At 32.9% G+C, this 27,440-nt stretch overlaps 2 protein-coding genes across 4 annotated transcripts in view; one reads left to right on the forward strand and one right to left on the reverse strand.

Annotated features, from left to right (window-relative positions):
* MACROD2 (mono-ADP ribosylhydrolase 2) overlaps positions 1-27,440 on the forward strand; it is a 2,040,087-nt gene that overhangs the window by 381,404 nt on the left and 1,631,243 nt on the right. The gene's annotated exons all lie outside the window — the stretch shown is intronic.
* LOC308647627 (small ribosomal subunit protein uS7m-like) lies at positions 9,656-11,036 on the reverse strand. The gene is given in 3 exon segments (XM_081291934.1): positions 9,656-10,559; positions 10,562-10,836; positions 10,922-11,036. Coding segments are annotated over 2 exon segments (726 nt in total). The 5' UTR covers positions 10,788-10,836; positions 10,922-11,036; the 3' UTR covers positions 9,656-10,059.

Genomic DNA, 27,440 nt, shown 5'->3' on the forward strand with positions numbered 1-27,440 from the left:
TCATCTTAGTAACTTATTCCTATACTTAAAACTGGAATCTGAAGATGAAAGTGAAATTATTTACTTGTGATTGTGTAGACCCTGAAAATAGTGAATTACATTTATGAAATATTGTATTATTAAATATTGAATGCTACTTGTACTTTTATCTCTAATTTCCTTTGAGCTTAATGAATTGATTTCTTTGCACTTTTTATAATCTATAACAAAGTACTATTCTATGAATTCTCACAAATCAAAAAATTTAGCTAGTTTTCTTTTTTTTTATTTTTATTTTTTTTAGAGAGAGTGAGAGAGGAGAGAGAGAGAGAATTTTTAATATTTATTTTTTAGTTCTCGGCGGACACAACATCTTTGTTGGTATGTGGTGCTGAGGATCGAACCCGGGCCGCACGCATGCCAGGTGAGCGTGTTACCGCTTGAGCCACATCCCCAGCCCTAGCTAGTTTTCTTAATACACAGAAAGCTTCAGTGCAATTGACCTGCTGACCTTAATTCCCAGGAAACTGTCACATTACTTCTTTACTCCTTTGTCTAACTTAACAATGTGACCCCAAATACTGCCCAGCTTTAAAGTTTCTCAGCATTGTAAAGTCAAGCTTTGGTCACCATAGTTACAGTTTAGATCTGCAGGTCAAAGGTCAAATAGATTAATGTTGTCAGACATATCTTTAAATGGTTCTAACACTACTTTGCCGTGCGGTAAACAACTGAGCATATTTGATATGACAAAGGTATTCTTCAGTCTTACTAATATGAAGATTGAAGATCTTTGGAGATATCAGATAGCAAGGGATTTTCCTAAAGGAACTTGCAATTTGAGGATGTGGGAGTTAGCAAAAGTAGTTAGCTATTAGATTTGCAGCATCAGATACAGATTGAAAAATAAAATGTCAAGGAGTTCAAATTACACTTTTCTGCACATCTTTGTGTTTTCTCTTTCTGTCAACAATCTAATTGATCATGTAGATTTAAAAATAGGTGTCTTCCCGCCTCTGTTCATTTGTGGTTAATGATGGCATTAGATAGAAAACACAAGCTTTCTGATTAGTAGTATTTGTTATTTTGGTATGACATGCAGTATTTTTTTCTTCTAATTTGGGAAGTATGCATTTAAAACAGATAAATTTGTTTTTAAACATGAGTTTGAGAAAATTTGCTTATATTAGAGATCAGATATATTCCCATTTGCATTTTATATCTAAACATCTTTTTATGGCCTTGTACTCTATATTTATAAATCTTGTATTCTGTATTCGATTTTTTTTCTTTTTTTGTCCTAAAAGGAAACTGTTTCCTCCATTAAGAATCAGAATGGAGGGCTGGGGATGTGGCTCAATCAGTAGCGCAGTCGCCTGGCATGCGTGCGGCCCGGGTTCGATTCTCAGCACTACATACCAACAAAGATGTTGTGTCCGCCGAGAACTAAAAAATAAATATTAAAAAAAAAAATTCTCTCTCTCTCTCCCCTCTCTCTCTCTAAAAAAAAAAAAAAAAAATCAGAATGGAAAGACAAGGGGGGGATATTATATTAAAGTGAAGACTACATCTAAAATAGATTCAAGTGTTACTTTTTTTTAATAAAAAAGAAATACTCTATAAATATTTTTAATCAAAATCACAGGAATACACTTAAAGTTAATGAAGCAAAAATATTAAGTTGGATAAGTTAAGAATTAAATTTAAATATCACCAGATTAATTTTCAGACATAAATTGTACTACAGAATAATTTTTAGAAAACCTCTAACATTATGGAATTTTGTAGCCAGTAGACAAAAATGTTTTTAAGCATCCGGCTTAGGTTACATTAAACATTAAAGGATGCCTGTTTCTGAAGGTTTTGTTCCCCGTGTGTATTTTGTGCAGCTGTAAGATTTTAAGCTTGCTGGAGCATTTGCTCTTGATCACATACTATAAAGGTAGACAAAGGGGAGAACTAGGAAGTTTGGCAGCTGGGAGGTGTTAATATGGAATTTAGTAGCAAAGGAAGAGGGGGTTGGGGCTTTTCTAGGTGAAACAGAGATTGGCAGCTGGGCGGAGGAAATGAGTCCTGGAGTCTGAGAAGAACTGTAGTTCAGTTGCCTCAGAGTTTCAAATGACAAGCTAGCTTTCATGTGGATGAATGGATTGTCTCTGGTTTTACTTTCAATTCAATGAAAATCATTGCCTTGTAGATATCGTGGAAACCAACTACTCAGCAAAGACATTAATTGCTGACCTGTTTGGCAGCACTTAGGGACATTGGTTCCACAAACTGATGGAGTATTCTGTTCAGTCATTATGCCAGGAGAATGGCAAATCAATATTTAACTATCTCACACCATTGAAATACCGGTTTTGTAAGAAACTATTTGTTTACACATAGGAAGTGCCCTGAAATTAAATTAAGATGATTTATTTTAAATATAGGAAAATTCTAGAGTCAAATAAAATATGAGGTTGAGTTCCAGCTTTCAGAATCTGAGATGCCATTCTATTTCTATTAAAGTTGCTCTTAGATTTTTTTGCTCCAGATGCATTGGTAAGGTGAATATTCCAGTATATTAACTATACTAATACTTAATAGCTACTTATCAAAAACATGGAATTTTTGAGATTACATTTTATTTGTTCTTCCTCCTTAAAATAATTTTTTAAAATTCACTTCCTATGTCTTTTAATTAATTTTAATTTTTTCAGCTTAGGCATGTACACTGTGTCCTGGCCACAAATGTACATGCTTTGCTTCTGTAGCAGCTTAGCAGCTATCCTGGGTGCACATTAAAATCATTTGAATAAGAATTGTAATGCATTCTGCTGTCATATATAAATAAAAAAAATAATAAAAGAATCATCTGAGCATAATGTCTATATCACCCAAGACCAATTGAGATAGTATGGTAGAAAGAATATACCATTTGGAACCATACATTTTTTTTGGATTCTGGTCCTGCCACTTAATAGCTGTGGCAGCTTAATAGCTGTGGTGTTAGGCAAATTCTTACTTCTCAGTGCCTGTTTCCTTATTTATAAAAGGGAATTGTAGTGTTTCATTTGAAGGGTTGTATGTAGATTTTCCTGGCATAAAATCTAACCTACTCCCTGGTAAATAGGATATATTCAATAAAAGACAATAGGATATGATAATAATAAATGCCACTCTCCAATTAGCTTGCTGTAGGACCTCAGACAAGTAACAGGCTTTTCAGGCTCCATTTCTTTACCAATAGAATGCAGTTAATACACCCCCAATCTCATTGAGTACTCAGGAGTGTCAAATTACAGGTGTGTGGTTGTGTGAAGGTGCTTTCAAGAGTGGACAGCAATACAGAAATGGAAGGCATACCTTTTACTCTTATTGCTAAGGCTATTAATACTAAGCTTAAAGAAAACACCATCAAACTTTGAAGCTGTTTGTGTGGGGCATTCATTACTCCATTTATCATTTTCTTTGAAGGTTTCCTGGAATGCTCTAATGAGTTGCAGACCACACCATCACTCAGGTATTATTGAATATTTGGAGTGACAATATCCTTGAAGGTTTTTCACCACCTTGTCCTGTCGCTGTGTGGAATTTGTCTCAGTATTATGTATCACATAAAGTTAATGCAGACTTGAGGATTTTCTTTGGCTTTTTTCAACTCTGTACATCCCTTTTGGCTATAAATTAATTTATATGTGTTGCTGAGAATCGAACCCAGTGCCTCACAAATATTAGACAAGTGCTCTACCACTGAGCTATAACCCCAGCCCTAAATACTCTTTTTTGAAGAGCTAAATTGCCTGATCACATTCCCTGCCTCCTTTTTCAGATTACCTTGGTATTTCTTTACCTGTAGATCTTTGTAAAAGCCTAAGAGGAGGTCTGGGGTTGTGGCTCAGTGGTTGAGCACTTGCCTAGCATGGGTGAGCCACTGGGTTTGATCCTCAGCACCACATATAAGTAAATAAATAAAAAGGTCCATTGACAACTAAAAAATATTTTTTTTTAAAAAAAAGCCTGAGAGTCAGACACCAATTGTGTTAGATTTGGCTAGAGTTGTCCACCTCCTATCTTTTGCTTTATTTAATTCACATTTCTTTGCCATTAGTATGTTCTTTTATATTTAGAGAATTTTTTTACAATGAACATAACTTTCTTTTGTTAATTCACATTTCCATTGATTTATGTCACATACATAACTTTCTTTTGTTAATTCACATTTCCATTGATCTATGTCACATACAAGGTGCTATATCAAATATTGCTATAACTTAGTATTACCCTTAAGTTTATAGGCCAACAGCTCTGTGAGTTCTCCAAAGTCAGGATTCTAAGTAATTAAATTTCTTATTTTCCAGTAGTATTGAACATCAGTTCATGGTATGCATTCACAAGAGTGCAAATTATATGGTTAACTGTTCTCACAGTAAAATAGTTTTGTGCATTTTCTATTTTATATAATGTAAGTAGTCATGTTTTTCAAACATATCATGTATAAGAACTATAGGAATAGTTTATCAAAACAGATTGTTAGGTCACACCTCTAGATTTTCTGATTCAGTAGCTCTGGCATGGGACCAAAATTTCCAAGCCATGCTGTTCTTGTTTCAGTTTTGGTGACCACAACAAAGGACATAGTAATGTGGTGATCACCAAGTTGCCTTGCAAAGTTGGTCACCACCCTCCATCCTGGTTCAGCTTAACTTTAAGGGGCCGTCCTGCTCCAGATAATTCTGTTGCCAATGCATCTCAATTCAACTTTTTTCTCCGCTTAATCTCACTTTTCTTACTCCCAAGAGCACTCTCTTATTAGCCCTTATCTCAGGGTCTGTTTGAGAGAATTTGGCCTGCAGCAATAGACAATAAAAGAATGTTGTATCTATTAAGTACATATCTGATAGAAATTCAATGTGTAAAAACATGAGGAAGTTTGTATGTGTGAGTGTGTGTGTGTGTGTGTGTGGTTTATTTGTAATAATTCATGAGACTCTAGCCATCTAAATTCACCATCAAAATTGCTTAGTAGGGTAATGCCTAAGTTCTTGATTCTCTGAGATCTATCATTAGTTTTACCTTAGCTACTATATCTACTATATCTGCCTGAGCATGTCAGTCCTTTTCTTTTTAGGCAAATATGATCAATGTCTCCCTTTCTGTTTATCTGTGTTCTGGTTGCAAAATCATCCCCACAGTTGCCATTTGCTACATTTCATCTACAACAGATGTTTTTCAAGACAGGTTTCATGTCTTTCATGAAGTAGGGTTTTCTTTGATGGTTTAGAAATAGGACAATTCCCTCCAAATCTCTCATATCTAAAATCTCAGATGTGTTTCTCTCCAAGTACTTTTACAAACAATAATAACAATTGGTACTGGTACTTCTTATGTGCCAGACACTAGTCTAAACACTTTAGAAATAGTAACTCTTTTAATTCTCATAGTAGCCTTAGGAAAGAGATACTATTATTCTTATTTTAGAAAATATTCACATATAATTCATATGTAATTTACCCATTTAAAGTATACAATTTAATATTTGTATATTATGTATTTTTAAATTTCTAATTATAAAAAATATATAACATAAAATTATTCATTTTAACAATTTTAAGTGTGCAATTTTGTGGCATTTAGTACATTTACAATAAACTAAATTTAGCACATTTACAATGTAACCATCATCACTGCTTATTTTAAAAACTTTTACTATAGATAGAAACTCTGTAATCATTAAACAATAATTTCCTATTTCTTACCCTCAACCCTTTGTAACCTTACAGAGTAGGCTCTGTGCTTATGAATTTGCTTATTCTAGCTACTTCAAGTAAGTGAAATCATGCAGTATTTATCCTTTTGTGTGTTGCTTAGCATAATGTTTTCAAGGCTTATCCATGTTGTAGCAAATATTAGAATTTTATCTGTTTTAAAGCTGAATAATAATTCATTGAATATATATAGTGTATATATATATACACATACATATGTATATGTAACATTTTATTCCTCTATTAATCTGTCGTTAGACACAAATTATTTCTACCTTTTGGATATTGTGACTAATACAGAAATGGTGTACAAGTATCTGTTTGAGTTCTGTTGTCAGTTTCTTTGGATATATACCTAGGAGTGGAAATACTGGGTCTTATGGTAGTTATGTACTTAACATTTTAAGAAACTGTGGAACTATTTTCTGTAGTGGCTATACCTTTCAAATTTTCACATATGAGTGCTCCAAATTTTTCACATCTTTCTCAAGACTTGTTAATTTCTGGCTTTTATTTTAGCCATCCTACTAGGTGTGAAGTGGTATCTCACTGTTGTTTTTATTTTTATTTTCCTAATAATTAATCATGTTGATCATCTTCTTATGCTTACTGGCTATTTGTGTATCTTTGGAGAAGAATCTATTCAAATCCTTTTCCCATTTTTTTAGAGGAGTTTAACACATGATATTCAAATGCTTTTCTAATTCTAAGGTAGTCTTTTCACTCATTTGCTAATGTTCTTTGAGATGCAAATTTTTACTTTTGATGTCCAATTAATCTATTTTACTTTGATGTCCAATTAATCTATTTGTTCCTTGTGCTGTTAGTGTCATACCTGACTCTTTTGCCAAATGCAAGGTTAGGATGATTTACCCTTAAGTTTTCTTCTAAGCGTTTCAAGGTTTAAGTTCTTATATTTAGGTTGTTGATTTATTGTATATAAGGTGAAGTGAGAGCCCTATTTCATTATTTTGTGTGTGGAAATCCAGCTATCCTGGCACCATTTGTAGAAGAAATTATTCTTTCCTTGTTGAGTAGCTTTCCCCCAAAACAATTAGTCATAGGTGTATGAATTTAGGTCTGGACTCCCAATTCTATTCCATTGGTCTGTGTGTCTATTCTAATGCTACTCTCACACTATTTTGATACCATTAGCTTACTACAGTAAATTTTAAAATCAGGAAGAGTGAGTTTTCTAACTTCATTCTTTTCAAACTCGCTTAGCTCTTCACGGATTTTTATAAATCATTTATGTTATCCTTTTATACTATTGGTATTCAGTGTGTCTTTGACCAGCTTGCCTTTTTTTCTTTTAGATTATATTCATGTAGCCACTATCATAATACATTAGAATTTTTTTGTAAACTGTTTCATCTCCTGATTTATAGTTCTGTTAGTAGGTCTATTCTCCTTTACTCAAAATTCCAAACCTGAACTAAATCCTGTCCTGACTAGATCCTTTTTGGAATCAGAGACTTGTCTGTATTGATCTGAGGCTATTTATTTATTTTTTAAAATTTCTCCTTAATATGAGTATTCATATCTTTTACAACAGAACTATTCATATCTTTGATTAGATGGTACTATCTGAGATTTCTATGGGAATGTTATATATTGTATGTGAACCATATTTTCTTTGTAAAATTGAAGTGATTCTGAATCATGATACATATTTTCCCCCAAAGGTTTTGATTGTTGTCCTGTATTTCTACTTTTGAGAAATATAAAAGAAAGTGTCTAAAGAAAGTATGATAGTTCCTCTGTTGAAGTAGTTCTTTTAAGTGTTGATGTTTAACCTGATCTTTTAAAAAAAATGTTATGAAAGAATACCTGTTGGAAGGAAAACCATAGTGGAGTGAAGCCAAGCATATTGGACATGTTTTTTCACTAATATTATTTATCACTTACAAAACAATGCATATTATAAGAAGCAAGTTAGTGATATTAAGGAATAGTGTGGGTAGGGCTTCTTGTATAAAGGTGTTATATGAAGAACATGTGGGTTCATCCCTTTATTGAAAAACAGATTCTTGTCTTCATTATGTCTGTACCAAAATTCAACACCAAGATAGTAGTTGCTGCCTTGATTAGCATCAAATCAGTTGTTTACTTTACTACTCACATGATGGGAGAAAGAAAGACATATAGACACTTTTCTCAACCGTGTAGTTCCATGAACCAAGTAGGTTTTAGAAGTTCTGGTTCTGAAAAAAATGATAGTTTTTGATAGGTTTCAAAAAATAAAACTTTACTAGTAAAAAGGATGTTTTGTTCATTTTGACATCATAAATGTACCATATATTCTATAATTGGATTGATTCAATGGGATTGATCCTGAAAAGGATGACATATTTTTATTGTATATGAGTGATCTACAAATTTGTCAAGTATTTTGTTTTCCAGGAGGATTTCTCAAACAAAAGTCATTTTTGAGCCACCTTTTACGTTTTTACCATGACTGAATAATCCTCTATTGTTATTCATTTGGAGATATTTTCATAAACTAGCTTTTAACAGAAGGAATTTTTTTGTAACTGTCATAAAAGAAGAACCAGTATTTTTCAAATAAATATATATCTACTACAATTTAAAAACTATGTTTGCTACCTTAAATAAACTCAAAAGTCACTGAAAACAAAACACCAAACTCTCAGGAAAATGCCCTAAGTTACAAACAGCAATTTGATGCACTTTTCAAGGGGATGCAGTTGTAGAAGAACTGGGAAAACCCACAGAATTTTCCCCAACACTGTAATTATGAATGCATTAGTGCCTTCTTTTAAGAACAGCTTAAGTACTAATGAAGGGTACTTATATATTTCTTGCATTCCTCATTGTATACAAGCAATCTATTTACATGTCTGCTGTCCCAGACAGAAATTTCTCAGCTGAGGAAATTGTCTTAGCCATATTTGTTACTCCATGGCAGCTCAGTGACAAGTTAAATAATATACAAACAAACAAACAAAAACCTATGCCTTTTGTTCCTGTGTACACATTGAACTTCTTGGTAAAATGATAATGCTAGTTTAGAAGTGTTTGGATTTTGACTCCTGTCTTTATTATTATATTGTCCTAAGCACTTCAACTCAACTACAGAGATAGGCCTTTTGTAAAAGGAGAGGTCTGCTAATGCTAGCCATTTATTCCAAAGGTATAGAAATACTTTATATTTATAAAGTCCTACAATGACATGATATTGGCAATGAAAATTAGATTTTCTAACTTATTGACATAGTGCATTTAAATATAGTAGTTAATCAAATATAATTTGTATTTAGAGAATTAATATTGATTAGAGAAATTCTAGTGACTTTGTCTTTTCTAAACACTTCAAAAATTTTATGTGTTAGTAATTAGGATAGATCTTTCATTTAAGGTGACTGTTTTAAAGAGATTAAAAAATGTTATTGTGGAGGGGAGGGGAGGGGGGATAGTAGGGGATAGGAAAGGTAGCAGAATACAACAGTCACTAATATGGCATTATGTAAAAATGTGAATATGTAACAGATGTGATTCTGCAATCTGTATTTGGGGTGAAAATGGGAGTTCAAAACACAATTTGAGTCAAATGTATGAAAGATGATATATCATGAGCTATGTAATGCTTTAAATAATCAATAAAAAATGAGAAAGTAAAAAATGTTATTGTTAGAATTGAAAAACAAATTTTCAATAAGTTCAACTTTTATTTATTAAAGTAGTAATAAAAAGTTATGATCTTTGGTTTCTCTTGGTTCTTAGGTTTGTATTTATTTAATAGAAGGCAAATTGTAATTTCATTAAATATTTTAGGTTTCATAACTTAAGATATAACCAAGTCATTGAAAATGTAGATACAAATCTCTTGTTATTTTCATGTTGTTTTTCATACTGACTGTGCATTTCTTAAACTTTGCACATTTAATTGTTTTTATTTATTTATTTATTTATTTTATCCTCCAGCCAGTTTTAATGAATGGTAGTTCTTACATAATGTGTTATACTAGTTCAGATTAAAGATTTTCTAATAATCATTTCTAATACAAAAATTTCTTCCTTTCATAGTATCCGAAGGCCCACTCTGAGGTGAGAGAAGCCTGGGCCCTGAGTTTCTTGGAGAAAATCAATAAGTTGACTTGTTCTCTCTTTACAAAGAGATGGGACAGGGAGAGCTATTCTAGCCCCAAAGGAAGAGGACTGATAAGCAACAAACATGCTGCTCCATTCTTCTCAAAAGGAACTATATCCTTAACCCACAGGTACTTTTCAAGAGAACAGTGGCTCATAAGGTTTTCTTGTTTTTAAATGGCAGAGGCCCTGGGCTCTGATGGGAACCTTTCCTCTCCCTCTACCACCAACGGTAGTGGGCCAGGGCTCGGTTGGCCTCAGCCATCTTGTGCATATCGTGCTTCCTCTTGATTACGGGGCCTTGGTTGTGAAAGGCCTGCAACAGCTCATGTGACAGCTTCTCTGGCATCAATGTCCGCCGGTGCTTATTCTTTCGGCATTCAGTGATCATCCACTTCATGGCTAGGAAGCGGCGACTTCGGTCAGCTAGGGGCACTGGGACCTGGTAGAAATGGCCACCCCTGAGGATGGGTACCAGCCCAATTACAGGCTCACAGTTTTTCAGTGCTTGGTGGAAGATGGTATAGGGGTTGCGTTCTATGGTTGCCTGTTCCTCTCCAGAAGCAGCATGGTACTTCTCAAACTGCTTCCTTTTCACAGATTCCAGAGTCTGGTTCATGAGAGATCTGGCCAGTACTTTGTTTCCTCCTTTCATCATCATGTTGGTGAATTTACTGATCACCGGGTCTGCAAACACGGAGCTTGTTTTCGTCGCTGGGCAGCTTTGATGAGCTGAGTTTTTTTGAGCTCCTGGTCATATTTCTCCTCCTCGGTGAGCTCTGCCACAGACTTGCGGTAATGTTCCTTGTCAATTAGGGGATCTCTGAATTCAGCACCATAGCGGCTCCACCTCACCTGGGTTTGCCCTAGAAGCGGACTGACAGTACGCAGCAAGCCCGGCGCCAAGCCTGACCAGCCTAGCAGAGCCTTCAGTGCGGGGGCAGCCATCTTGGCCGGCCACGAGGACCCCACAAGGACTGTCCTCGGCGCGCCTGAGCTAGGGACGGGAGACGGGATAAAGACGTCAGAGGGTCCTAAAACTTCATTTCATTTTCATTGATCTGCTCATTAGAATCTCTCACTCCAAGGGCCAAAAGGAAGAACCTAAAAGAAACACTCGTGGTCCCAATATCCGTCGCAGTCTGGCGGACCCTCAATAACAGCGCTCACTCCTCTCAGGCCCCCATGCAGGCCCCCATTTAAATGTTTTATTTAGTAGTTTTCTTATGCTTCTTGGAAGCTTAGTCTTGGTAAGAGAAGATTTAAGATTTTAAAATAGTTTGGAAAAGTAGAATAAGTTCATTGTGTTTCATATATTACTTAATTCTGATTAGTACAGTCCAGTTGATACTTCTAGGATTAAATTAATAAAAACCTGAGATTTTTAAGTCACAGACTTTTAAAGGAGAAGAGAGCCACTGGAAAATGAGTTTTTGATTGTTAGGCTAAAAAATAATTAGTATCATTTAAAATTATTAGTTTAGAGCTTTCATTCACTTGACTAAGAGTAAGAAAAAAATAAAGTTGTTTTTGAGAAAACTGTGGAAAATCAAGGCTTTTAACATTTTATATTTGGCACCAGCCATAACTGGCACCGAAAAAGGAAATGAACTAAAGTTGTGTTAATATAAACACAACTGTTTTGTTTCCATCTGAAAAATGAAAGGTTTTTGATGTCCCCTGGTGTGGATATTTATTGGAGAGAAGACTATTGCTAGTCTACATTCCACTGCAGTTGATTTTTAAATATGGAACTAAACAGGAAATGTCATGAGTGATGTGACCATCTGTCAAATATAAATGAAGTCTGAGTAAGTGAATGTAATCTGCACAAAACAAGGCAAATTCATTGGAGTAGAGTCTGAAAGATTTTAAACTCAAGAAGCCATGAGCCTGGTACATAATGTTTATTTTACAGACTTGTAATTCTTGTGCAATTGGGTTTATTGTCACAACTGTAATAATTTTTGCTAAGTGAATTTAAATACCATCTCATTGTAGGTGCAAAGCTTCCATATGATAACCTTTAGAGTATCTGGAATTCTTTAGGGGTTCTTTTGTTGTTAGGAGTTTTTCCTAGCCAAGAAACCTGTTTTCACAGTAATTATAGTTGGAATGCAGGTAAGAGGAAGGAAGAAACACAAAGGGTGCTTTATATAATCCCACCTCTTTCCTCTGTTCAAAGATGTCAAAAAGAAATCAGGGATTGTTAAGACTCATACTGAGGGATTTATAGAAGCCGTCAAATTGGTGACAAGTTACAATGAAAACTTTTCATTGTAAATGCTTTCAGCTAACAGTATGACATCTCATCTTAGTAATCAGTGGAGAAAAAGTTCTTACAGGCAAAGTAAAGTGTGTTCTAAAGTGAATTATATTTGTGTGTGTGTGTGTGTGTGTGTGTGTGTGTGTGTGTAAAATGGAAATGAGATAGGGTAATCATTTAAATAAAATTCTAGGAGTAAAATGATACATCTATACTTTAGTTATACATATTTTATACATTTTTATTGAAATGTAGATAGCTGCACCTTTATCAAATTACAGTTTTATTATTTCATTGCTGTTTACATTAACTTCCATTAACTCTGTTTTGATTCATAGTTTATAATGGACCACAAAAATTACTTTCATCATTTCACAATTTTAAAATAAGTATCAACATTGGGCTATCCTGTTCCTTTAATGGACCAGTTTAATCCTTAGTAATGTAACCCTTTAAAGTCTACATGTCAGAGATAGCATTTTTACTTGAAGAAAGTAAGCATAAAAAGAACTTTAAAGTTTTTGGTATCTATTTCCTTTACTGATTTTAATGGACTTCCAAAACATCAAGGGCAGTGGGTGGCCTCTTACTTGTAGAAGGAAATTTCTTTTCCATGTTGACCTCTTACCTGGAACACATTTTCTCTTTTTAAAATGATGTTTGGTATGTTAGCTTATTGAAATGGTAAACCATGGTGTATTCTTTTCCAGAGGTCAGTTTGAAATACTGCCTATTACAAATTTCAAATGACTTAAAAACACAGACATATGAATTTATGCCCAGATAAATATACTATATATCCCAAAGAACTTGTAAAGATGTGTGCATCTTGCACTAATGAGTATAAATTGCATATTACTATTTATAAAGATTATATATATTTACTTTTATTTATTTCAATGCTTATTTGTTGAAGGCATGCATATTTACTGAAGACTTGCTGTATATGTATATAGCTAAAACAGTTTACCTAATATGTGCCAGGCCCTTTGCTAAAGGATTCAATGCCATATATTATTCACCATAATCTTAAGATAGGTATTCTGTTTTTATCTCCACTTACTAAATGAGGGCATGAAGATAATATATAGAGATTCACCCAAGGACATATTATTAATAACTTGCAATTGAAACTTTCATCCAACTTTATGTATAGCTATATTATACAGTAATAATCTGTAAAATTTATTTTGTAGAATTCAGATCCCTAAAATAATACTGTGCTGATAATAGCCATTCATTTCCCCCAGATTCTTCTTTTTCTTCTTTGATGCATTTTCCCCATTTCCTTTGTTTGCAATGGAGAAGAGAGGCCAAGACTATAGATAGCTATGACATAATGATATAGCCCTGGATGAGAACACCAAGAAAGTATGGAGAAAAATTAGGGTTGAGGATAGACACCAGGGGAACACCAGTGCCATGAACAAAATTATGCCTTAGGAAAATAAATCTGACAGCAGATAAACCCTGCCTGAGGAAGAAGAAAACATTTAATAGCCAAAATCATTTAAATGTATGGACTCCAGATTTAGTCTTCCAATAGGAAGTTGAGAAAACAATTTATAAGAAGTCACATTTTTTCTGGTGAATTCTTTGCTTTGCCTTTTGTTTATGGCTTCATATTTCATCATACTCTTTACTGAAACTTTTTATTGACTCCCAGCACTAATTTTTGGAGTTGTGAGTTCTCAAAGTTTTCTATCCACGCTATAAAGTAGAGCTTCCTGTGAAGCAAATATTATTTATCTAGTTTGCAGTGAAAAGGAGACAGAATTGGTAAAATTTTTGTGGAGTAACACAGTTGGAAAGAAGTTTCAGGAAGAAGATGTGTAATGAGGTATCCATAAGCCCAGGACTTTTACTAGGCTACATATGCCATTTAATAAGATTACAGTTTTTTTCTTAATAGAAGATATTTATGGTATTGAAGATATTGATGAGTATTGATTTATTTATATATTCAACTCCTAAATTTTCCTGTGGTTATTCACTAGAATATTGCACCAAAGTGATTTTTCTCCTGAAAATAGTACTCTCTTTCTTAAATACTAGATCGTTTTGATTTTAAGTATATTGATGAAAGTCTTATAAAAGTAATACACTTCTTTGCTTAACATACAACAATGGGCACAGTTTAACCATTTCTTGATGGTTTTTGGACAACATGAAGATTATTTGTTACACATTGATGGATTACAAAGACCATTAGCCTGTTAATCATATAATTCTAGATTAATATGCTGTCTAAAGTCTTATATCTGCTTTTTTTCTCTTTTTTTTCTATTTTTTTTATTGGTTGTTCACAACATTACAAAGCTCTTGACATATCATATTTCATACATTAGATCTGCTTTTTATAATTAGTCTCTACTGTTGATGTAAAACTGCCAGTGGTATTTGTGCTATTCCATAGCAAAATCCTGTCTCCCTTCTAATCAGTATGGGTAATCTAATTGGGTTCCCAATCAGTATGGCACTGTGCCAAATATCATGGCACAGTGAACAATAGCTATAGCAAGACTGAATACTCTATGCATATGTAAATATCTGAGTAGCTCTCATGATTTACAAGGACTTTGTGGCTATAGTAAATATAAGCATTGTGCAGGGGTTTCTTTCAACTATCTTTTGGCTTGTCAGGTAGATTCTGGATAGTTGAAGTTGTCAGAAAGTGGCCAGTGCATAAATGAGGTGCCACTAAATCACTCTCCTCCACCCTTTGGATTTAGGAGTCATTAGGACATATGAGTAACTTGAGACAGATAGGGGCAAATCTGAGCTATCAAAACAATAATGTGCTTTAGGGGATTTTTAGTTTATTTGGTCAGTAATAAATGGCATTTAGAGTAGATCCTCAGCTTTTGTGTGGATGAAAATAGGAGGTTAGATATGTGCTGAGATTGTTAGAGCACTCTGTTGAGACATCACTGAGCCTGCATCTTTCACATTAAAGATATTGAGAAGCAGGATACAGAATATAAGTCTCATTTTGGGGAAGCAACTGATGGTAACCTCAGGAAACCATGGATTAGTTTTGTTCTCATTTTTTCTTTTAATTGAGGTAGAGTGCAGATAACCCACAATTAGCCTTGCAAAAATGTATAATTCAGTGGCATTATTCATTTGCAATGTTGTATGTCCTCTTTAGTTTTCAAAACGTTTTCATTACTACAGAAAAATACTTCATATTCATTGAAATATTCTTTCTCCCTCTTCTTTTCTCCCCAACCCCTGGCAACCACTAAATCTGCTTTCTGTGTCTATGGATTCACTTATTTGGGATATTTCATACAAATATCATATAAAATACTTGAACTTTTTGTGTCTGGCTTCTTTCACTTAGCATGTTTTTGAGGTTTCTTCAAGTGATATAATCTGTATTAGCACTTTATTATTTTTCTTTATTACCAAATAACATTATGTATGTGTGTTTATTTATATATAAACCTATATACACCTCAGTTTTTTATTCATTCCTTGATAGACATTTGGGTTGTTTTTATCCTTTGGTTATTATAGGCATGCTATAAACATTTGTGTACAAGTTTCTGCGTGAACATATGGTTTCATTTTTCTTAGGTATATATCTAGGATAAAATTCCTGGGACGCATGGTAATTCTGTATTTAACTTATTGATATCAGGTTTTTGTCTCAGTGTAAAGCTGGATCATAGAATATATCTAAAAGTATTCCTCTTCTATTTTTTTGGAAGAATTTGAAAAATAATACTAATTCTTCTTTACATGTTGGTAGAATTCAGTGAAGTCATCTGGTCTTGAATTTTTTTGTTGTTGTGAGGTTTTGATTACTGAATCAATTTCTTTACAGTTGATTTTTCCTTACTTATAGCACTTATATTCTAAAAAGTCAACATAAAAACGGACTTAGTGAATCCGAAGCCATTGCTCATTAGGAAAAATATAAGGTTAGGTTCCTATGAGCCTTTTGTCATAATAGTTTTATCAATCAGTAAATATGTAACTTTTATTTTAAAACGTACTATTTATTTCTTCTAAATAATTAATTGTATGCAATATTTCCTTATACTAAAATATTAGTAAAGGGAGTTTAACATTTTCCTGATCTCGAGTAATGAGACTGTCACTATCTCTGGTTTTTGGTCGAATGCTTTCCACTATGCTTTCTGTTATCAGTAAATTTAATTGATATTCATCTTTTTACAGCTTCATCATACACTCTAGATGTTACTTTAGCACTTTTTTGGAGTGGCCTCACACACATATGGGCAAATTCCTTCTTCCTTTTCTTCTGGATGTACCATATTAATGATAAACATTGAAATCACAGCAAACAGCACTGTAATTCATATCTAAATGAAGTTTACCTAATACATGTATTTGACTTATAACAGATTCCTTGCCCTTAACAACATTAGACAGCACTTCAACATTATACTTGGGCGTTGGGACCATTTTAAACAGTAACTACAAAAAGCACAAAAATGTGAAAAATATCTCATTAGATAAATTATGAGAAAGTTTGAATGTGAGAGCTGAGGCAAGAAGGCACAGCTTCATCTTGTTTGACTTCAGCTGGAAACATGTCTACTGAGTGACTCAAATCTTTTGTGTTCAGCACGTCTGGGAATGACCAGAAAAGTACCATACAGATATGGGAACTATGATAAAGAGGATTGACTTTATTTTCTCATCTTTTTTTTTCTGTAATGCATGTGTTAACATGTTTGTTACTTTTACCTGGTTCCCTTAGGCTTTCTCCATTTTATATTCTTTTTAAAATGAATTCAGAAAAGCACATTTAATTAATATAAAGAATGTCAGAAAAAATAAAGAAGACAAACAAGATTAGAAGAAACCAAAATGCAATACTATAATTAAATCCAAAATTGTATGAATTGGCTATAGTTTCTTGTTTCTTTGTATACTTTGCAATGTTTTGTTGTTGAAAACTGGACACTTTCTATTTTCTATATTGTAATGTGGTCATTTCAGAAATCAGAGTCTTTCCCCTGCCCAGGGATTACAATTGTTACTTGATAAAAGCTTAGTCATCCTTTTTCTGAGTTTTTTTTTTCTATTTTTTTTCCCAAACTATATTCTTTGTCATATGTAGTAACTACAGTCTCTGTTTGTTTCATTATTTCTGTGGTCATCCAGTGATCTTAAAGAGAATTCCTTGAATGTCTGGATCTAATAGGAGAGGAAATATATATATATATATATATAAACCAAAGCATGATGAATGCAGAGTTTTTTAAGTAACTTTTAAGTGTTTTGCCTCTTTAATTCCTTTGACAGATGCTGCCTTGGCAGGTACTTTAGCTCAGAAGAGTTGAAATAGTGTACATCCTCTGAGCCAGTGCCTCAGTGAAGAACCAAACATATCAAAATAAACAACTCCAACTTTTTAAATATATTTTTTTAGTTGTTAATGGACACAATATCTTTATTTATTTTTATGTGGTGATGAGGATCAAACCCACTGCCTCACACGTGCAACGCAGGTGCTCTACCATGGAGCTACAACCCTAGCCCCACAACTCCAATTTTTGGAGGACAGTTGCCAATTGCCCATTATTATGCCAGCAAGCCACACCAAGAATACAGCTGCTGGCCATGGAGCTGGGGGAAAGGGAATGGAGGATGGTAGTTGCTATGTAAAACATTAAAATACACTGACATTTACCAAGATTTCTTTTCATGTAGCACTTTCCCTGATGCTGCTGTAAACGTTTTCACTAGACTTCAAAATTCTGAAATAGTTTTTTTTTTTTTTTGTTCCTGGCATTTCTTGCCACCTCATTAGTGGTTTTCCTGGAGGGATCAATTCTTGAAGCTTCCTAGTCTGCTATCATCTGTGACATCATTCTATTCTACATTTTTTTCTTTGGTCCAGTTTTTAATTTCTCTTAAATATTTTTTTGATAAAAATTTTTATGTAGGTAGGCATATTTTATGTAGGTAATTTTAAGTCATTTTGAATTTTAATTGAAGTCATTTGTTATGGTGAATTAAAATAGAAAAAATTCACAGAAAGTGAAATGGTATTTATTATCATTTTGTTTTTTCATGGAACTGACTTAGCCTTTCCTCTAGATTTATATAAATTAAATGGCATTTGGATTTTTCTAACTTATGGGACAATAGTTTCATATTTTTAGAACTGTACTTGGTAGGGTAAATTTCCAGAAGGAAGTAGAGAAAATGTATTCAGGGACACAGAGATATTATGCAATTTCCAGAGTATGTCACATTTATTTTCCTAAATTAACTATATTCCACAATGAAATAAGTGAATTAAGGTTTAGGAAATACTTTTCTAAGTAACAAATAACATGCAGTTATGAAGAATGAGGTATTTAAACCAATCCTAAGTTTACTTTTATACCTTCTTATATAATAATACACTGTGTAACAATTAAGCTCAGCAAAGATTAATACTCATATCAGTAAAGTGATGATGTTAGAAAGTTACTGAGAGGCATTTAGTTACTGTTTGATGATAAGGAATACAAAAAAGAAAAGTTTTTTTCGTATTTATAAAGACTATTGTTTTGCAAAATTACAGTGACGTGAAATAAGTAAAATTTGGTGAGGAAACTACTTCTTTATATAAACCAAAGCATGATGAATGCAGAGCTTTTTAAGTAACTATCTTTGGCATTAAAGTCATGAAAACTTTTGGTTGGAAAGTCAGTTGTAAAGAAGCAGGTCAAAATATCTATCTTAAATCTGATTGAAATCTGTAGTTTTCAGACCAAAACCCTATTTCAAATGATGTACTATGAAGTTTTTTTGCTTTAGGAATTTTTCTTTTTATTCCTCAGAAGAATAAACCTCCATGATACTTTTCTTTTAATTTCCCTCATCATTCTGTTTCCATAGAAAACACTTTTATATTTCATCAACTTTACACAAAAACAAATTGTACTTTTTTATATGTATTTTTTTTTTAGTTGTAGGTTCCTTCTTCCCCGATCCCTTCCTCCTCCCTCCTTCTGTTCCCTTCTCTTTTCTCCTGTCACTTCCACTCCCTTCCTTCCTTTCTTCTTTCCTTCTTGCCCTTCTCTTTAGAGTATCATAACTTACATTTGTAAACATATACTATTAGACTATTATCTGAAATTTCACATGATTTCAAAAGATAACTCATTAAGGTAGATCATTAAACTGACTTTTTTAGAGAGAGATTATAACATAAACAACTGAAATATTGTTTAGTATGTAGAAGTTGGACTTCGCTCTGTAAGATATATATATTTTTAAAATATTCTTTTTTTTAGTTGTCAATGGACCTTTATTTTATTTATTTTTATATGTGGTGCTGAGAATCGAACCCAGTACCTCACACATGCTAGGCAGGCGCTCTCCCACTGAGCCACCACCCCACCTCTCCTCACCTTGTAATATATGATAATTAATACTTGATTACAAAATATATAAATTAAAATGGAAAATTATTTAAGGAATTTTATATATCTATTATTTTAAAATAATTTTTCCATTTACCACATTTTTAGTCATCAGAAATGTTTTATGGTTCTACCTTCAGACCAAGATGAATCTTCATTTTGTCATAATGGTATAATAATGGCTTAAGTATTAGCCACAAAAATTCTCTTATTGGGACTACTTTTCAACTAATTTCTTGAGAAAAACAACACAAGGTTATTTCTGTGAGCTGTAGTCTTGTCATTCTATGAATTTGGGTGGTAGTGATGATGGTGGTGAGAGGGATGGTAAGGGTGATATTGTCATGTTCACAACAGTGTATCTAGGATTTGAGAACATTAGCACAACTTAAATGTATGATGCCTTTTTAAATATTTTCTTCTTCACATGCTTAATTTACAATTTTGGTAAAAATTGATATAAGGAAAGCTTGTGCATTTTGGTAAATGCAAAATAATAAAATATTCCAAATTTTACAATTAGGTCTCTGCTCCATCAAGGGTTAAAGCTTTTCTAGGGCTTATGAGTAAAATTTAAATTTGGAAACGTCTCTGGATTTTATAGAGATAAAACAATAGAATTAAAACAGTGAAATGGTATACAATATCCTTATCATATGCAAACACATCTCATGAGAGTGCCTATTTTGTACTTGTCCTTAATAATGGCTCAGGTTAAAAAAATAGCATATACTTGTTGTTAAAAATAATGTCAGACAAAAGGATGGCTAGATAATTATGTAATTGAAAAATGAATCAGCCTGTAAAAGCTTAGGGCTCAGTAAAATTTCATATCTGTATTGGAAAGAAATGATAAGGTAATGAATTTCTTTGTAATAATTAATAATAAAACTGATTTTTGTCACCTTAATGTTATAAATTGAAATAAAACCTTGATGACTTTTCTATTATCTATTACTGTGCATATATAGATAATAGATTCCCTTCATTATTCCTTAAAAGGAATGTTTCCATTAGAAGATGTTCTTAGATTTTTTTAAAACAATTATCCATCATATAATACAGAAAACCTGTGAGTATAGCACATGTATTAATTATGCTCATTTAAAGCCATTTAGAATGACCTCAGCTTGGGAAATGATTGAGTTTATCTAAATCCATCTTACTAAGGAGGCATATTGAGTTATTAGGAAAGGTGCATGCTGAATTTTTACCCTTGATGGTGGGATCCTAGACTTGCTCTATCCATCATGGTAGTAGGTAGACACACATGGCTATTGACTTTTGAAATATGCCTAGTTCAAATGTACTAAGTTAAAATGGCATACAAAATTTTGGAGATAATAAGAAAAAGAATGTAAAACATCTCATTAAAATAATATTGGCTATATGTTGAAAATATTTTGGATATATAGGTTTAAATAAAATATTGAATTGATTTCACCTACTTCTTTTAAATTTTTAAAAAGAGGCTACTAGAAAATTTAAAATTCTACACATGGTTCATGTTTTTGGTTTCCCTAACTGGTTACTTAATTGTTAGGCTGCATTTTTCTCTCTGTGATAGTGAAGAAATTAGACAAAAATGAACTTAAAAGCCTTTCTTTGTTTCAAATTTTTATTCCCTCCTGTGATTTACTTAGGTTGGTACTTCTCAAAATAATTATATTTCATCCAACTATGTCTTACCTTGAAAGACACCTGTAATATTATCCATCAGCATGATGCTTTGCCAACCATTTGGGAAGATTCCATATCAAGTGTATCAGTCAATCTTATGTGGCTTTTATTCTGACACAGAAAAACTCATTTTACTCAGTGGATCTCATAGATTCTTTGAGATACTTGAGTTCAAATGTTGTGGTCTTAAAGTACATCTATCTGTTGAACCCTGAAGGACTCATTTTACTGTCTTTATTCATTTTTTTCTGGTATACCCAGAAACTATGATAATGTTATTTTGTATTACTGGGCTTTAGTGTGTACATTTATCCTTAGCAAAATAGTCAATAAAAATAAGCAGTTATAAATATTCAGTATGTGATAGGATTTTATTTGGGACATTTCCTATTCTTTTGGAAGGTAGGTATGGGAAATGTCCTATTAATGTAAAAATCCATAACATGTTAGTGACTTTTTTAATACTAACACAGATAATGATTGTAGGATTTTTAAATCCATTCATTTTTAGATGTTAATGCATTTTACTTCAAGATCTTGATCATAGTTCAGAATGTTAGAAATGGAATCCTCAAAGTAGATTTTATATGATTTTTACTTCTTGGTGTACTGATTAAAAACTATTAAGAGAAGCAGGAACCTGAAATTATAGATCTCTGACTCTACCACTACTGCCACTATCACCATTTACTAAGTGAGTGACTTTGGGGAAATCACACTTTGTATTGCTAAACTTCAATTTTTAGCCTAATTAGCTTCACAGCATTATAGACGTAAAATAAGATTATATAATATGTATGAATACCTACTGAAGCTCTGTATTTATGTAAAGTATTTGAGGTGAAGCTTTGGTTTCCCTCTGAATACAAAATCAATCTATCTACACCAGACTATACATAATGCAGAAATTTTATTGTGAGTATCAAACTTCTGTCTGTATTACCCGTATTTCCCATTTGCCTATTTGGGCTGTATACTCCTGATTTCCATTCATCTTCGCTCTCCAATCCCATTAGCTTTTCTCTCAAGCTCTTGATAGTCTTTCACCTTAAAAATCGCTTTCCTATTTTTAAAATTTGTTCTAATTAGTTATACATGACAGTAGAATGCACTTTGACACATCATACATAAATGGAGTATACTATATACAGGGACACAGCTATATCAATCTTTATAACAGCATAATTCACAATAGCTAAATCATGGCCAACATAGATATCCTTCAGTAGATGAATGGACAGGGAAACTTTGGCATATATACAGAATGGAACATTACTCAGCATTAAAAGAGAGTAAAATCATGGTATTTGCAAGTAAATGGATGAAATTGGAGAATATAATGCTAAGTGAAGCAAGCCAATCCCCCAAAACCAAAGGCCGAATGTCTTCTTTGATATGAGGATGCTGACTCATAATGGTGATGGTGGGGAAATCATGGAAGGAATGGAGGAACTTTAGATAGGGCAAAGAGGAGAGAGGAAAGGGAGGTGGCAAGGGGGTAGGAATGATTTTGGAATGAGTTAGACATCATTACTCTAAGTACATGTTTGAAGACACAAATGGTGTGAAAATACTGTGTGTACAATCAGTGACTTAAAAAACTGTTCTCTATATGTGTAATATGAAATGAATTGTATTCTGCCATTGTATATAACAAACTAGAATAAAAGAAAAATCACACTGGTTGTGTAGTCACATATGTACATAGGGTAATAGTGTCATCTTCCTTCTACTATCCTTCCTATCCCCATTCCCCCTCCCCTCTCTTCATTTCCCCTGCTTAATTCAACGTAATTCTATTCTTCCCTAGTGCCACCCCCACATTGTGAATTAGCATCTGCATATCAGAGAAAACCTTTGGTCTTTTGGGATTGGTTTATTTCACTTAGTATGAGTCTCCAGCTACATCCACTTACCAGCAAATGCCATCATTTTGTTTTTCTTTAAGACTGAGTAATATTCCATTTTGTATACATACCACATTTCCTTTATCCATTCATTTGTTGAAGGACTTCTAGGTTGGTTCCATAGTTTAGCTATTGTGAGTTGCACTGCTATAAACATTGATGTGGCTGCGTCACTGTAGTATGCTGATTTTAAATCCTTTGGGTATAAACCAGGGATGGGGATAGCTGGGTCAAATAGTGGTTCCATTCAAAATTTTCTGAGGAATCTTCATATGGTTACACCAATTTGCAGTACTACCAACAGTGTATGAGGCTACCTTTTCCCCCACATCCTCACCAATGTTTATTGTTGTTTGTATTCTTGATGATTGTCATTCTGACTAGAGTGCGATGAAATTTAGAGTGATTTTAATTTGTATCTCCCTAATTGCTACATTGAAAACTTTTTTCCGTATATTTGTTGTTAAGTTGTATTTCTTCTTCTGTGAAGTGTCTGTTTAGTTCCTTAGCCCATTTATTGATTAGGTTATATGTTTTTTAGGTTGTTTTTTGGGTTCTTTATATATCCTGGAGATTTAATGCTCTATCTGCACTGAATGTGATAAAGATTTTCTCCCATTCTATAGCCTCTCTCTCTTCATGTTTCCTATTTTGATGGGAATTTGGATGCATGTCTCTTCTCTGACCCATGTCTACCTCTGACATATGTTTGGATTCATGTCTTCCTCTAGATCCATGCAACATAGCTCTGTGTTAGAAATGCTTTGTTAGCTAATTTCAGGTCTACATGATCCAGACTAAGTCTAAGGTAGCCAAGTAATTCTAGGATACTGAAGTAGGCTTTAAACTGATATGTTGAATTGGAATTCAGTGTAGGTTAAAACCAGACTGAGATCCCAACATGTGTTTATCCTCCAAAGAGCAAGATTTTTAGAACAAATTGAAAGAAGGCAGAGATCATCATTACAGCTTGTAGGAGTGTCCTGTTTGAAATCTTGTGACATGAGAGTTGATCAAAACCAAGATATAATGTGAAATAGAATGCATGTGAAACAGGTTTAGTTCTGGAGGTTAGGAAATTTCTAAATGTGCTTATTAAAATGCATGTTGAAGCCATGTCAGAGATGAATATTGGAAGTCAACAACATGCAAGTTCTATATGATCTAACTCCATTTCCTTTTATAGACTTCTTTATACTTTCTCCCTTTCAATCAAGCCAGGTGCCAGAAAATTGAATATATTCTGTATCCTTCAGTATATTTCTCCCCTTTTCTCTTTTTCACATTTTCTCATCATATTTCCTCTTTGGAATCTCTTTCCCCTCATGGCTGCAAGCCATGATTCATACTTGGTCCTGAAGATGCAGATAAAAATTTTGTGCAAAGCATTCATTTTCTCCTTCTTCCTCCCTTTCCTACTTTCTTTCTCCCATAAACACAGAAGTAATTCTTCCTTCTTAGATTCCTTTTGCAATCCCAGCATGTACCTAATTTTATACAATTTTGTATTATTATCAGCCTTATTATTGCTCCACCAGATATGAAAGGAATTGTTATGGATTAAAAATTTGTGTCCTCCCAAAATTGGGTTTAGTGATGCATTTAGGAATTAGCCTTTGGGAGGTAATTATGGTTAGATGAGGTCATGGGGATGGAACCCCATGAAGGGATGAGCTTCCTTATATAGAGGAAAAGACACTGGAGCTTTCTGTTTCCATTATGTGAGGTACAGAGAGAAGGTGGCCACCTTCAAGCCAGAAAGAGGGCCCTCACCAAAAATTGAATCTGCCAGCATCTTGATCTTGGACTTCCCAACCTCTAGAACTGTGAGAAATAAATGTCTACAGTTTAAGATACTCCACCTATTGTATTTTGTTATAGCAGCCCAAGCTAACATAGAGGTGTTATGCTAAATTTAGCATAAATGGAATCAGCTTGTCAATTAAGATTGTGTAGGATTTGTAGATCATTTTGAGAGGAATTGACATTTTTACAATATCTGGTTTTCCAACCCATGAAGATGGTGTATCTCTCCAGAAATTTGGGTCTTCCTTAGTTTCTCTCAGCATTACTTTATAGTTCTTAATTTATAACTTTCATATATTTTTGTCCTATTTATCCCTAAATATTATATATTTTAATATTATAGTCAATAAAATGATTTTTATTCAATTTCAACTGTTTGTTGCTTGCTAGTAAATAGGAAATTTTAATTTCTGTTATTTTATAACAATTTTAAATATCCCTATATTCTGCAGTCCTGATAAACTTATTAGTTCTAGAAACTATTTTGTAAATTGTGATGGATTTTCTACAAAATGAATTGTTATCTTTTCTCTTACTTCCTTTTTAATATGGATGCCTTTTCTTTTCCTTTTCCTTCCTTTTTTGCCTTGTCCATTTTTCACCCCTTGTCTTATATTTCCTTATTGTTACAGCTAGAATTTCCAGGACAATGCAGAATAGAAGTGGTGTAAGGAGACATCCTTGCTTTGTTTCTGATCTTAAGAACAAAATTTAAGCCCTTTATATTAATTATAATGTTAGCTGTATGTTCTTTCATATGTAAATATGAAAATTTATATATACTTATAAATATATATTTTGTTTCTTATTTAATTTGTTGATAAGTCATATGGTTAACTTTTACTTGTTCACCCATTATTGTATTCCTAGAATAAAGTCCATGTGGTCATAATGTATTATCTTTTATTGTTGGATCTGATTCACTAAAATTTTAAAACTTTAAAAATCTATAAGGTTTAGGGATGTTGCCCTGAAGTTTTCTCTTTTGATAATATCTTTTGCTGATTTTGATAGTAGGGCAATTTTGATCTCATCATGTTGAAAGTTTTATGCAAAAAATTGTATAGAATTGGTATTATTTTCTCTTTAAATGTTTAGTACAATTCATCAGTGAAGCCATCTGGTCCTGGAATGATTATTGCTTTTTAATTTTCGTGCTACAAAGTTTTTAGTTGCAAATTTAATCTCTAAATTATATAGGACTATTCAGGCGTCTATCTTTTTAGCAAGGTGTATTAGATTATTTTTCTTTCAATTAATTCATCCATTTTATCTAATTTTCAAATTTAATGGCATGAAGGTTTTCGTATTTCCTTATTATCATATATATATACATACACATGTGTGTATGTATGTATAAGGTAATTTACATTATTTCAGATTGTATATACGTATATATATGAAATAATGCAACTTCTCTTAATCCTAATTTTGGTTATTTGAGCCTTTTTTTCTTTTTTTTTTCTGATTGACTTGCTAGATTCTTAATCATATTGATCTCAAAGAACTAGAATTTTTTAAATTATTGATTTATAGTTATTCATAGTATTTGGGTTCATCCTGACAAATTTATACATATATGGAATTTGATTTCTGATTTCATTTGTCATTGGTTTTCTCTTTTGATATAATTAATTACAACTCTGACTTTTTTTTCCTCTTGATTGTGTTCCTCACCATCCTTAATTTTCTGATTTCTTAAGATGAAATCCAAGGACATTATTTGAGACCTTTCTTCTTTTTTAATATAGATATTGAGAGCTGTAAATGTTTCTCTATGTACTACATTAGTTGAAATCCACGCATTTCAGATGTTGTGTTTTAATTTTAGTCCATTGTATATAGTCTCTAATTTCAGTTTCTTCTTTGACCAAGTCTTATTTACATGTGTGTAATTTTATTTTCCAAATATTTGATAATTTTCCAGATGTCTTTCTGTCACAGATTTCTAATTTAACTCCATTTTAATAGAAGAACATAGTTAGCATGACTTGAATCCTTTTAAGTCTATTGAGGATTATTTTGTGGTCTAAGATATTGTGTATCATTGTAAATGTCCTGTGTGCACATGAAAAAAAATATTGTGTGTTCTATTTATTGGTTGGTGGTTTGTTTTATAAATGTTAACTATGTGAAATTTGTTAGTCAGTTGGTTGATGACTTATCTTTATTCTATTAATCGTTGACATAGTGCAATTGAAATCTCTGTGTTTGTAGATTTGTGCATTTATTTTCACAATTCTATAGTTTTTGAATCTTTGTTGGAAGGTGTATAAATGTCTAGGAAAATTATGTCTTTTTTAGTGAATCTATCCTATAATATGCATAAACCCTCTTTATTCTTGGTAATTATTATGGTTTAGATATGAGGTGTTCCACTAAAGCTCATGTGTGAGGCAAAGGAAGAATGTTCAGGGGTAATATGACTAGGTTCTAAGAGCTATAACCTAATCAGTGGATTAATCCACTGATGTGGATTAACTGAGTGGTAACCATTGGCAGGTAGTTTGTAGCTGGGGGAAGTAGATTATTGGGGGTGTGACTT

Source organism: Spermophilus citellus (assembly GCF_964194105.1).
Source record: "Spermophilus citellus genome assembly, chromosome: 4".
In the NCBI taxonomy this organism is placed as follows: Eukaryota; Metazoa; Chordata; class Mammalia; order Rodentia; family Sciuridae; genus Spermophilus; species Spermophilus citellus.